This window comes from Gymnoscopelus braueri, assembly GCF_963280865.1.
Source record: "Gymnoscopelus braueri genome assembly, chromosome: 18".
Taxonomy (NCBI): Eukaryota; Metazoa; Chordata; class Actinopteri; order Myctophiformes; family Myctophidae; genus Gymnoscopelus; species Gymnoscopelus braueri.
The window spans coordinates 46,700,937-46,715,652 of NC_137618.1; the positions used below are offsets into that span (position 1 = coordinate 46,700,937).

At 40.3% G+C, this 14,716-nt stretch overlaps 1 protein-coding gene across 1 annotated transcript in view; it reads left to right on the top strand.

Moving 5' to 3' along the window:
• Window positions 1–7,738: 7,738 nt before the first annotated feature.
• The window catches only part of epc2 (enhancer of polycomb homolog 2), a 35,509-nt gene continuing 28,531 nt past the window's right edge, over window positions 7,739–14,716 (top strand). Inside the window, exons 1-2 of the mRNA XM_080412634.1 lie at window positions 7,739–8,135; window positions 13,314–13,473. Coding sequence (XP_080268760.1) covers window positions 7,983–8,135; window positions 13,314–13,473 — 313 coding nt within the window. The 5' untranslated portion in view covers window positions 7,739–7,982. The remainder of the gene's footprint in view (window positions 8,136–13,313; window positions 13,474–14,716) is intronic.

A 14,716-nucleotide genomic window follows, 5' to 3' on the forward strand; every position in this document is an offset into this window, starting at 1 on the left:
TTCACATTACCATATGTTTTCTATAGATGAGTAACAGTACATGGCAATATGTCCTACATACAGTACATCTAATAATGTTTTCAATTTTTCAATATTATTTTGGAATGTATATTGTTGAAGTTTAAGGGATGTAAAATGCTCAATTTAATTATTTGTATTTCAAAATTAATATTTATTTTTCTTTAATTATTTTTGATAAAAACAGATTTACATCTGCAAAACTGAGTGTTTGAGTTCATTCTGTTGAACCTAAATGTGGACAGTTGCATTTTGCAAGGATGGGTCATATAAGTAAATACTCTGTGCAAGACCATGACACGTTGCTTCCCCATATAGATTAAATGTGAAATACTGCTGAAAATCAGCCAATGTTTTCCAGCCTCACTGGATACTAAATCTTAATACCCCGCCGGAGATGTCCCTGATTAAAGAACTACAAGGAGTTGTGAACTAAGCTCCACAAACTAGAGGAGTAACACAGTGGTTCTCAACACTTTCAGGCCGCGGCCACCCAAAATAATCTTATTTGAACTGGGGACCCCCCAAAATAATCATTTTTGAACTGGGGACCCCCCAAAATAATCATATTTGAACTGGGGACCCCCCCCCCCACCTTGACAAGCACTTGGAATTGTTGGAGGTGAGACATTACATTTAGTTTGACTCTGTTCCACAGATAAATATTGTGAAAATAGCAGGTCTACAAGCTCACAACACCTCGCAACACGAGGCGTTGTGAGCTTGTAGATCGTCTGTTTTAAAAAACAATTACCTCTTTGTTATATTGACAATTTGGCCAATGTTTTACCAGTTTTATAGGATAGTCATGTATGTAATGTAATGGTCTTTTTAATTTCATTTATTTTTGTAGGTATTCAAACGGTCTTAAATGACGACCCATTTTCAACTTTTAACCTATCTCCACTAATGCGCCTGATAAAATTTAAAAATAATTCCCTACTCAATCTGTGTCTCACAAGAGGGTTGTGGACACTTCAGAAACCTGCCTTCCAGTGACATCATCGTTAGGTATGTTTTTTTTCATTTTCTTTTTTCAAGATTAGAATTTTTTAATTTTTATTCTTATTAGCGCTAGAACAATGGCTTCCATTATAATGGCATGCTAACTTTCCAGGAATAGAAAGCCTGCAGTTTCTATTAGCTTGGATTCCCCATCGATGATGTCACTGGTAGGCGGGTTTCTGAACTGTCCACAGCCCTCCTCTGAGACGAAGACTGAGTAGACAAAAATGGTGCCATATTATAATGAGCATTAGTGAGGACTTATATGAAGATGGGTGAAGTCGTCCTTTAAAAGTCCTTAAATTGTCACTTTACTGTCATCCAGGGACCCCCAAAAAAAAATCATGTCGGGACCCCCCTGGGTGTCCCGACCCACAGGTTGAGAACCACTGGAGTAACATGCTCCTCCTAAGTGTTGACTTGTGTCGACGTCAGTTTAGGAGTGAATGGATGGAGCTGATTGCATCAGAATGACATCGTCCACCTTTCAAATCTGAACACTGAGGATTTTACTGTGTTGGTTTTGGCAAGAATCCACAATCCAATCTTTTAACCGGTACCTTAAGATGGCAAGGCACACAATTACTATCTTTAGGATTCTTGGTTGGGAGGTTGTGCTTCCTAGTACACAACAATGTGATTAGCCTTCATGTACTGTTTGTTTTATCATGAATTATAAACACTGGAGGGGTTAAGTTTGTCTCTAAAGCCAAGTTGGTCACTGGAACAAAACAATAATCATATGAGTGGGCGAAACAGAATATTAAATCATCATATGATCCTAAAGTGCCGGTAGGCACTTCCAGTTGTGTATTCTCTTTGGTTGCACTAAGCTAGGTCTGTCTTGACAGATTTGAGCCCTACTCTGTGTGGTTTTATAATGGAGAACTCCTTGGAAGTTTATTTAAACAATAACATATTTTTTCAGGAGAGTACTGAATGGTCAATATGCAGAATATGAAGGGATGGGACTGCACTTTCCCCTGAGATTTGGATCACCTGTCCAAATTAACAAGGATGGAACCTTTTTCCTCAAATACAGGGCGTGACAAAGACGATTAAAGGCACAATCATATTTTAAATATTACTTTGACCACTGATTTTGGGCAGAATAGTGTGCTTTAATTTTCTCTGCCTTCACTTGTTTATTCAATTCTGATAAAAAATGTTATAACTGTTAGCTGTCTACGCAACTCTATAGGTTTAACATGTTTGATTAAATATGATCGTTCTTGCGTGGTTGCGCTTGGTTTATCAGTTTTGAGCAGACTCATTGCATCAGGCTGCTACTGTATAAAAAAAAAGATGACCTCAAAAATGCAGAATTGCTACCATTTGATGGAATTGCAGTGCAAATGTTTACATGTATCTGAAACTGGCTGCACTGCACCAGTAATGTTGGAAAAATGACAACTTTGAGAAAAAGGGACATTGCACTGGCATTGCATTTTAATCAAATTGTGTATTTTCTGTGTTTTGGGTTGGCACAATTCCAGATAGGCTACCTTAAAAGTCTAAGATAGTTGGCAAAACCTGAACATTAGATATCTCAATAAACTAATATACAGTAATACATAGCAGTCTAAATAATGTATCAGCTGTTTTCTTTTTTAAAGGCAAGAATGGCAATGGATGCATTAAAAATATTTTGGTTTTATTTTAGCTGATTTGGTGACAAGCCTGCTAAGGATTAGGATAATGATTAGCAATATGTGTTACACTCTAAAAAGCCTTAGAAAAAAAAAATATATATATATATATATATATATATATATATATATATATATATATATATATATATATATATATATCTATATATATATATTAACCCAGTTGTTTTAAGAGTGTATATATATATATATATATATATATATATATATATATATATACATAATTAAATTAACATTTTGAGAAAATCAATGGCCTGTTAGTGTTTATAAATGATGCACTACAAACCAATGTTATTTTTCCCCCTTTCCCCCTGTTTAAAAAACCTAAATAATACTAGTTATTGCTACATGACACATTTCCCTACGTGCACCTGCTGAATTTGTTTTATAAGTAGGCTTGTGAATATGAGAGAATATGGGGGGGAGGAGTGAAGTGATTCCACCCATAACTTCACCTATGTTGAAGAGGTGAAGGCTGTTAAAAAGGCGGCTGTTAGTTTGTGAATAAAATCCAAAGTTACTTTTTCTTTTTTCTTGTGAAATTGCCAGTGGGGCTAGCAAATGCAGTTTGTCATATTGTACAATTTATTTTGTGGCCTGTTCAGCGTAACCTGGCTCGTGCCCAAGTCGCCTATGTATCTGTGGTCTTTGTTTTAGCAAGGTTCTTTATCAAAATGTTCTTCATCTGTTTCAGACTTTTTTTGTTATGAGTGTGTACTTTTACAAAGTATTCTGGATGTTGCCTCATATCCTGGCTAAGGTCTAAAGCTGTGTATATGGATTATCTTATCCTATTTAAATATACAGTACCGGTACATGAAAAGTATATTCTAAGTATTACTATGTAAAAGAACGTACACAGACCTCAAAAACCAACAATAAAAGGGATCAGTAGGCCTGACCAGGATTGGCCTGATGCTGTTATCGCTATCTGTCTTTGCAAGGTCACGTCAAACTCAGACATGGCAGTCTAATGGGATTTTGGAGATTTTTTGACAAAATGTTTAATGAAGAAAGTGCTGCTGTGTTCTGAATTGAAGAATGAGCCCTATACCATTCAGATAAAGAGTTAAGTAATAAGGAGTTAATATAGCTTAAACAGTACTATTAACAAAAAGTGAATACTTGAATAAATCATACATAATAATGGAATATGGTTGCGCATGGAAACACTGAATGACTTCCACTGAATTGTAGTGTCTGCTCTCTTTGCAGTTATGAGTTTAAATGAATATTAAATACATATTTTTGCTATATGTTCAAATGAATGTTATATGCTATAGGTTGACTAATGTATGTGGCAGGTGGTGCTGTGTAAAAAAAATATTTATATTGTAAATAATTTCTTCTACCTAAGTGGCTATAATGTACAAAATTTATGAAATGTTCAGTGATTTTTTTTTCCTTCTCACGTCATTTTAATGGAACGTCATCCGTAATATTTAAATTCTTTGACATTTCAAGTATCATCCAAATGTTTTAAAAATGTGAAAACTGCCTGATCTTACAGGAAGAGAACAGTGGCTCTTAGGCCTATATTTTGTTAAAGAAAAATGTTCCTGTGGAATCTGTTCCAAATCTGTTTTATGAATCAACAACAAAAATCTATTATTTTTATTTTATAAATAAAAACTAAAACTATCACTCATTTAATGCTCATTTTGTCTTAATTACACAAACCCATGTTTAATTCTCACTCATGACATCTTTTCAATTTGCCTGTAAATAAAGCTGCAGAGCTACAGGACCACCCAAAAACTGGCCTATTTGATCTGGGTGCTGGTACAGTGTTATGCTATAAGACCTGATACCGATTCTACAAATGCCTTCTAAATCACTAGTTCTCACACTTTCAAGATTTTTCAAGAATAGCATACAATATACAAGCTCACAGCTGTGAGCTTGTATATATGCTATTTTTGAATAGCCAATGCAAAAATCTAAAATTACACAGATGCTTTCCCGGTTTTAATGGTTTAATTCAGCAACAAAAGAAACTAACCAACATTTTTATCCCACGATTTTGTAACCCATTTTTCACCCAGTGACTGCCAATGCCTAAGCTTGTAATCCCGGGTGCTCCTCTCCCTCTGCCAACCTGGGGAGAGCCCCGAACTGAGTTCATGCTTCCTTCAATGCATGAGGAGAGAGCAGGCCGCTTCTTATCACCTGACAGGGGGGAGTTTCCCCGGTAGGACGTAACGCGTGGAAGGAACACGTTATTCCAACCAGTTCCTTTCCCCTCCATCAGGCACCCCAGCTGACCAGGGGGAGGCAGTATAGAGGACATGATTACTGCACCTACCCTAGGGACACGGGGAGAACATGCAAACTCCACACAGAAAGGCTCTTTCGCCAACCCCACCTAGGGTATGGGCACTGATGACGCGGAGGAGAGGACACGCCCACAGTGCCCACAGCGTCCCCGGCGGGAATCGAACCCAGGACAGGTTTAATACAAATTTAACAGATTCACCTTATACGTCTGAACTACACTGTTGAGTAACCTACTAGGCTATTAACAATTAATTTCACCACTTGATGTGCACTGAAGTCAGATAATTATCATTATCAGAAGCACAATGTGTAACAACTATTAGGGCCGGTTCATGTTCTATTCTATGACCTATGCCCTGGGCTTCTGTAATACTTGACCCCAAGTAACTAACTACATTTATCCCAACGCAGTTTGGATCTAATGAGCAGTTTCATTGCGGCTTCAATCAATGTTCTCTAAAGATCAATTAATTAAAGCAGTGTATGGATTTTTAGACAGGTGCATAAGCAGCAGGGCAGGGCTTACTGGCAGTGGTGGAAAAAGTACTCAAATGTTTTACTTAAGTAAAAGTATCAATACTGCAATGTAGAAATACTCTGTTACAAGTAAAAGTCAGGAATTCAAATTTTACTTGAGTAAAAGTACAAAAGTATTGGTATCAAAATGTACTTAAAGTACCAAAAGTAAAAAGCTTGTGAGCTTGTAAATCGGCTATTTTCAAATGGCCGAAATGTACAGTATATAGGGCTGAAGTGGTTAATGTATGTTTTGTAATAATGATCAAAATCTATAAAGTAACTAGTAACTAAAGTTGTCAAATAATTGCAGTGGAGTAAAAGTATAATATTTGCCTCTGAGATGTAGTGGAGTAGAAGTGAAAGTACTGAAATTTGGAAATACTCCAGTAAAGTAAAAGTACCTCAAAATTGTACTTAAGTACAGTACTTGAGTAAATGTTCTTAGTTACTTTACACCACTGCTTACATGGGTGTAAAACATGTGCTAAGGCAGTGAGTGACCCAGAGTTTGGAAGCAGCAAAGCAAACACATAAAATGTGTATTATGAGGATGTTCAGTAATAAATAACACACACAAGTTTAGTACAACAGTGCCATCATCGTCATTGTGTTCATACATGTTGTAAATGTGTATTATAAGGATGTTCAGTAATAAATTGATTGATTGATTGATTGAATACTTTATTAACAGTTTGCACAAAAAGCACAGAAAGTACAGTTCTACACAAGGTCTGCTACAAGGATTAAAACCCAAGAAAGCACAATGGCTTGTTTCCATCGGGGTCCTGTGTATTCAATTCATCGAAACATTTAATGACATTTAATGGGTTGAACTCGTTCTCCTGCTATGCCACAAAAATGTGGAATACAAAAAGCCGTGAAGGAGTCTAAAACCCTACTCTTCTTCAAAGCCGTCCTAAAAGAGTACCTTTCTTTTTCTTTTTTTTAAACTGTTTTTATGATGTTCTGCATAGTAGTGTATATCTGTCTATCTTTTAATGTCTCTATGAATTGAGTGCAAAGGACCCCAATGGAAACAAGCCATATGGCCGTATGGCTTATAGTTGACCTTAATAATCCTATTAGCTGACCTTGTATTGAACTGTACTTTCATGTGCTTTTTTCTGCAAACTTCTAATAAAGTATTCAATCAATCAATCAATTAATGACAGACAAATATACAATACTATGCAAAAAAAACATCATATAAACGAGTAGTAATCCAAAATAAAAATATGTACAGTAAACAGTTCGGGGTTGGGGGGGGGGCATTTCTGGTGATAAGCTTGGACTTTTTACAGGGGCCAGTTCCGAGTTGCAGGCACCTGTACGTGCTTTTGAGTGGAGAGTAAGGATTCACACTCTTGTATAACTGTTGGTATAGGCATTCCACATTTTTGTGGCATAGCAGTAGAACGAATTTAACCCCTTGTTTGAGCCAAATCTGGGTTGAACATGATTTGTGGAGCTAGCTCCCTCTGGTGTTGTGTTTGTGGGCGTCTTTGACGTTTTTGAAGTAGTTTGACAGGTAGCCTACATGGCTGTCTTTATGTTTGAGGTGTAGTGCAGTGGTTCTCAAAGTGGGGTCCGGGGACCCCCAGGGGTCCTTGAGGAGGTTCCAGGGGGTCCCCAGCTAAATGATGGATAGTTAGGAACCAAATTGGACCCTTATGGGTCTGTGACTTAGAGTGTACAAATGGACACTTACGGGTCCATTTGGTTCCATTTGTACACTCTCAGAGTTAAATTAACATTGATTTTACAATATAAATTGGGGTCCCAGAGATAGAAATGCCGTTAAATGGGGGTCCGTAGCCTAATGAATGTCAAACTGGGGGGTCCTTAAATTTAAAATGGTTGAGAATTGACTGTTAGAGCCATGGGGGTCCGCGGGCTAAAAAGTGTCAATTTGGGGGTCCTTGACATGAAAAAGTTTGAGAAGCACTGGTGTTTCTTGTAGACCACCAGGGCCCAATGCAGGTTGCTTTACTCTGTCCTCTACCCTGAGACATCCCACCCTAGCAAAATGAGCAAGGATTCATACATGTTACACTAAACTTACGTGTATTATAGGGATATTCAGTAATAAAATAACACACATTAAGTTTAGTATAACATGATGAGTGCCATCATCATCATCACTGTGTTCATACATGTTGTATGAAGCTGCGCACGCAGCTTTCCAACGACGCACTGGCCGACGGGAAGGCATCGCTCCGCTCGAGCCGCTACAGTGTGGACCAACATGATGTCCGCCATGTTTTCCATGGCGCAGCGAGCAGAGCGGCCGAGGAAAACGGCCCAAACGTCGAGCTAAACCCCACAACAAATGGCTTTTCTCACGCAAACTCGACGGAGGGGAAACCGATGAGCTGCGACTTGGCGAAAACGGCCGCTTCCCCGGTGGATTTATACCGTTATTTGGAGCTCAAACTACCGTCTAAGGGGGGGGGGGATTCATGTTATTCTGTGTGATTAAAAAGGGCGCAAACAATGAGTAAATTATCGTTCCGAGCGCGAGCGCTAGACGCCGCCAAACCTCTGCCCGTGTACCGCAACAGAGACCTGCCGGACCTCAGCGACTGCGTGTCCATCAACCGCGCGGTGCCGCAGATGCCGACGGGCATGGAGAAGGAGGAGGAATTGGTACGTTTTTTAGGTGTTTTTACAAATACAATATAATCTGTGGGGATGATCCGGGGCGCCCCCTAGCAGGCCAACGGTATGCACGTAGCCGTTCTACGCAGGCTTTTTTTGAGCGTACGTTGCGTGCGAACCGGCGTTGCCAGGTTTCGAGAGGGAAACAAGCAACCGGGGTCTGTGAAAACACAGACCAAAAAGAAGCGAGCCCTTCGCCTTCGGCCCTCTAAACTTGTGCAATACATTGGCTATTTGAAAATTGCATATCTACAAATGTACTTGCAGAACTGCTATTTTCAAAAAAAATCTTAAACATTAAAAAACATTAAAAAGAAAAAGAAAAAAATGAATATTCTTGAATCATTATTTTTAACACAAATCTTGAATGGGGGTCCCTGGCACAAAATGTTTTCAGATGGGGGTCCGTGGACAAATACATATTAATTTGGGAACCCTTGACTGGAACATGTTTGAAAAACACTAGAAACAACAAACAAGCCCAAAAAAAAATAATATTTACAAGTAACTTTACAGAAAAACAAGTCCAAAGTCGCTTATAATAAGCGGACATGGCAACACTGCGATCGGGCCCTCTCTGGTTTTACTCTTTGTGCGTACCGTGCTACGTCAACGGTTACGCCATTAGCGTAGCGCCACGGAGACTCGGGGCGCTTTCTGGTGTCTGTGACGTAGATGTTTTTGCGTAGTTTCTCTTGGCGACTGGCGACGCAGAACAGCTGAACAAGGCGTGCGTCGCCACCGGCTGCACCGGCATTGTTTACCTATCGAATTGTGTGGCGAAAGAGGCCACTGTTTTATTTTATTTTATTGAGACTGCCATCGTTTGCCGTGGGATCAGTGGTGGAAGAAGTACTCGCATTTTTTAAAACTTAAGTAAAAGTATCAATACTGCAATGTAGAAATACGCTGTTACAAGTAACAGTCCGCAATTAAAAAATGTATTGAGTAAAAGTACAAAAGTTTTGGCATCAAAGTGTACAAAAGTACCAAAAGTATAAAGTACCCATTAAGCAGAATGTCCAATTTCACAAGTTTTCAAATGTGTAAAATGTATAAAAATCTTTTGAAAATGGCAGATCTACAAGCTCCTGTAGATCTGCTATTTTCAAATGGCCGAAATGTATGTAGGGCTGAAGTGGTTAATGTATGTTTTGTAATAATAATCAAAATCTACAAAGTAACTCAAGTTTTCAAATAATTGCAGTCCAGTAAAAGTACAATATTTGCCTCTGAGATGTAGTGGAGTAGAAATAAAAGTACTGAAAATTGAAAATACTCCCCTGAAGTAAAAGTACCTTTAAAATTGTACTCAAATACACTACTTGAGTAAATGTACTTAGTTACCTTACACCACTGGATTGGAGGATGTCACACAAAAATAGTTTAATATTGTGTTATTGGTTGTGGGTTACAGTCAGGTCAGGTGAGGTCACATATTCCCATCACAATAAAGTAATCACTGGGGATGTTATTGAAAAACGTGTGAAAAGGGATTACAGTTACTTCTCGCCCTTGAAGCTTCCAACACGGTCCTGCCAAGTTCCACAGGGCACCACTTTCGTTGTAACGCCGTTCTTACACTGCTTCTATCAACTGGGTTGCCGTTAGCTCTGCTAGCCATTAGCCACATGCTAAGTCAATTATGACTGACTGTCAAACTGTGGCTGACGAGGTGTGTCAGTCAACAAAGCACATTGGAGGCATAAACACCTGCCCTCCATTGTTATGTTCTAGCATTAAAACTTCTTCGCTAGCTGAGAAATGAACATATTTTAGTAGCTGCCTGCAATTCAGAACCCACACACTTAGTAGTCAGTGATGGAAGAAGTACTCACATGTTTTACTCAATTAAAAAGTATCAATACTGCAATGTAGAAGTACTCTGTTACAAGTAAAAGTTGGCCGTATTCAAAATGTGCTTGAGTAAAAGTGCAAAAGTGTCGGCATCAAAATACACTTAAAGTACCAAAAGTAATTGCATTGAATTGTAAATCCTGAAGAAAGCAAAAAATACCTCAAAAATTTACTTAAGTACATTACTTGAGTAAATGTACTTAGTTACTTTCCACCACTGCTACCAGTCCACTACAAAGTTTCATTTCCCATTTAACGCCAAATATAATCTAACAAACTGCACTGCACAGCGTAGTGTCAAATAATGTCACCTTTTTGATGTGACAACACAACTTTATTTTAAATTATAAATTATACCAACCTGAACCGTGTCAGCTGTCCCACGTTTTCCAAAGTAGTAGTTCTCAAACTCTTTCGTGCCAAGGACCCCCAAATTGAGACGTATATTAGCCCACGGACCCCCTTTTGAAAATATATATGCCATGATGGACCCCCATATAAGAGAAGATTTTTACAGTGTGGTTATATAGCAGTGATTCTCAACCTGTTTTTCATTTCAAGGACCCTCAGTTTGATAATATGCATTAGAGACCACGGACCCCTATTTGACACCATTTTAAATCTCTGGGACCCCGAAAATCCCAGTGTTACTTTAGCTCTGATAGTGTACAAATGGAACCAAATGGACCCGGAAGGGTCCATTTGTTTCATTTGTACACTCAGAGTTACAGACCCTCAAGGGTCAATTTGGTTAACTGTCAATGATTTTGCTGGGGACCCCCTGGAACTCCCCCTAGGGGTCCCCGGACCCCACGATGAAAACCACTGTTCTAAAAGAGTGATCGTTCAGTTGCAACAAAGCAGTGTTGATTGAATGTAAAGGCATGTGCATTGGAGTCTTGGCAATAAATAGGATGTTATTCACTAACAGAATTGTTTGAGCACACGTGTGTCTATATATCGGCGGTTCTCAAAAGTGGTGTCTGGGGACCCCCAGGGGTCCTTGAGGGGGTTCCAGGGGGGCAGCAAAATGTGTTCTACGGCATCAAAAAATCTGTTCAAATACAAATCAATTTGGGGGTCATTGACATGAAAACGTTTGAGAACCACTGATATATGACCAAGTAGAAGTAATTAAAAAAGGAACGCCAATTTCACGCTCGGATAGACTAAAGTTAACCGGAACGGCGTCGGTACAGCAACCTAGTCTGGAGGGCGGAACGCTCTGCCCCAGTGGTTCTTAGATTCTTGTATTTGTTTTACTGAAGTTAAGGTTAGGTTTAGGCATAGTTTTACTGAGAATAAGGTTCGTGTTAGGCATAGTTTTACTGAGGTTACGGTTAGATTTAGGCATAGTTTTACTGAGGTAAACTTTAGGAATAAGGTTAGGTTTAGACATAGTTTTACTGAGGTTAAGTTTAGGATTAAGGTATGGTTTCGACATGGTTTTACTGAGGTTACGTTTAGGAATAAGGTTAGGTTTAGGCATAGTTTTACTGAGGTTACGGTTAGATTTAGGCATAGAAAGTTTTACTGAGGTAAACTTTAGGAATAAGGTTAGGTTTAGGCATAGTTTTACCGAGGCTACGTTTAGGAATAAGGTTAGGTTTAGGCATAGTTTTACTGAGGTTATGTTTAGGAATAAGGTTAGGTTTAGGCATATAGTTTTACTGAGGTTACGTTTAGGAATAAGGTTTGGTAGACTCAAGGTTCAAGGTTGTACTTTATTGTTACATCTTGTGTACAGGTACATACGAGTAAAACTTATTTTGGTTTGGCTTCCTTCAGACAATGCAGCAGCATAGGTAATAATAGAAAAATGATAGAAAACGTAAAAAGATTTAAGAAAGAGAGAGCAAAAAGAGAATAAAAAGAGCATCATCAAATCAAATGTGCATAAAAATAAATAAAAACAACTTGGTATGTTGTATATGTCACAGTACGTTTGGAGAACCAGTACGATTGAAGACAGAGCGCTCGTTTTTAGGCACGGGGCTCCTTCGGGGCGAGGCGGGGCTTTTCGAGACAGGGTTTATTAGCGAGGCTCGAGAGGAGGAGAAGGAGGACGGCGCTGCGATGCGGGGGGTTATTACGCGAGGCTCGCGAGGAAGAGGAGCCTCCTCCTCCTCCTCCTCCTCGCGTAATAAACCGTCCCGTCCTCTCCTTCTCTCCTTCTCCTCCTCCTCGGAGGAGAAGGAGAACGCAGAGAGGCGGGGCTTTGATGCGCCGAGCGGACCTGTCTTTTGTTGTTCCCCCCCACATAGCAACCAGGACGCTACGCTAGGGGAACCATAATATCTATGAGGGGAACGCTGAACACGCGTTCACACGCACACGCTTGTCCATGACGGAGGCGCGCCGATTTAGTGGAGCTTGAGGCCGAGGAAGCGCGCCCTCGCGCCTCGAGGCGCGAGTGCCCGCGCTGACCGGCCGACGCTCCACTAGTCGACTCAGCGCCGTTTGATTTGTAAACCGATAGGGACAGAATAGTTCTTTTCATGGATCACTGTGTGTGTGTGTGTGTGTGTGTGTGTGTGTCAGGGAGAAAGTAAAACAAAAGCCAGAACACAATAAAAGTATCTAAACAGTCCTGCTTTCAATAAACCAAAAAAAGCATGAGCGCGTGCGCGTGTGTGCGTGTGTGTGTGTGTGTGTGTGTGTGTGTGACTGTGTGTGTGTGTGTGTGGCCATATATGTTTGTGCACAAGCCTGGCTTGTGGCTCCCTCTAGTGCTGGGTGGGTGGTAAAAACGAGCGCGCTTTCTTCAATCGTACTGGTTCTCCAATCATACTGTAACATATACACCACCGGCATTTTTTCTTCAGTAGCTGCCACCTAACATAGTGTAAACAATTTCATAGTATATTCTATATACAGCAGATTAGGTACAGTAGGTGCAGTTCAGGCATAGTAGTGCAAGAAAAGGATGGATGTTGGGCAAGGGGGGGGGGCAGGGGGGCAGCTTAGCATATCCCTTTGCCCTGGTTCGTTCTGGTTCTTGTCAGATCGCTCATGTACCTGATTGTACGACATAGTTTTACTGAGGGAGGAATAAGGTTAGGTTTAGACATAGTTTTACTGAGGTTACGTTTAGGAATAATGTTAGGTTTAGGCATAGTTTTACTGAGGTTACGTTTAGGAATAAGGTTAGGTTTAGGCATAGTTTTACTGAGGTCAAGTTTTAGGGATACCTGGTGGCGACCGTTCCGAGGTGGCCGGATTTGACCGGGTCCGTCCGACTAGGTTGTTGTATACCGACCGTTCTTCTATTCACGACGTAAAGGTGAATATTCCGTTGTCTTCCCCCAGGAGCACCACCTCCAGAGGGCCATCTCTGCCCATTCGGTGTACAGGGAGAAGAAGGAGAATATGGGCATCCCGGTGCCAGAGTCCGAGAGCAACATCACCTACTATGACCGCCTGTACAAAGGCGAGCTGAAGGTTCCCAAGCAGCTCATCCACATACAGCGTGAGTTCAGTCGTCTTGGCATGTTTTTCTCAGATGTCTTTGTCTGTCATGGTCCTTCTGCCTGTCGCACACCTCAGTTCCACTGGTGGTCTCGCACAATTTTCTAATGCTTCCGTTCATACAGTCTGGAGCAACGGAAGCTCTGAAAATGACCTGAGGATAAAGCGGATGTGACGCCTAGGGCCTAGTTGTTGAAAAATGTTCACCCATTTTCAAATATTACAAAAAAGAAGAAAAAGCAGATCTACCAGCTCTACCATCTATATAGCATTCGGAGATTGTGGAATAGTTGTCTGGCTACGCGAGACTATTCCACTGGTAACAACAACAACATGGCAGTGTGCCTCAGTTTTGTCAGTCAGTGGGCAGGACCCTGACACTGGCAGGATTATAGGTTTGACCACGGTCAACCTGACAGCCCTATTTTGGACATTACAGGTGGAAAAATATATTTTATGCATAAAATAAAATCCACAATTGTAAAAAGCTTTGAGCTTGTACATCGTCTACTGTTGAATAACATGAAGTATAAAATATAATTTTTGGTGGGTTTACCCTAAGTACCAATACCAAGAATATATGGCAAAAATAAATACATGATTATTATAATAATAATTTGACTGCATGATAATGGCTAAATGACAAAGCCCACGGTTTTGACATAAATGACTCTCATATTAATGTGCTAAATGTGGTGGACCTGTAGGTGCACTGTGCCTGTGGGAGTTGATAAAACACTGTAGTGTTCCGTTGTTCCCACAGAGTGCTACAGTGGCCTTGTCTGTGTCATTGTAATGAATTTGGTGATAATTACTTGAGGTGCTTGAATGCATGAATGAATGGTCCCTGTTATGGCCCCGGTGCATCAAATCCCCCAAGGTCAAGTTTGTTTTGATTTGTACTCGTCTCATATTATGTCAGTTGTAATTAAAATCTCAACTAATGCCACTTGGGGCTACTTTGTAATTTGCACAGACAGACAGATTTGCTTTTATTCTGGGCTGCCTGTTGCAGCCCCTCAACGGGCCCTACAGTATCAGTATGGGCCTATGGGGCGGCAGTGGCTCAGGGGTAGAGTGGCCAGTAGAGCGGCCGATCCCGGGCTCCCTCAGAGTTGGTGTCGAAGTGTCCTTGAGCAAGACGTTGAACCCCTAATTGCTCCCGATGAGCAGGTTGGTGCCTTGCATGGTTTCCTCCACCATCGGTGTATGAATGTGTGTGTGAATGGGTGAATGTAATGCAC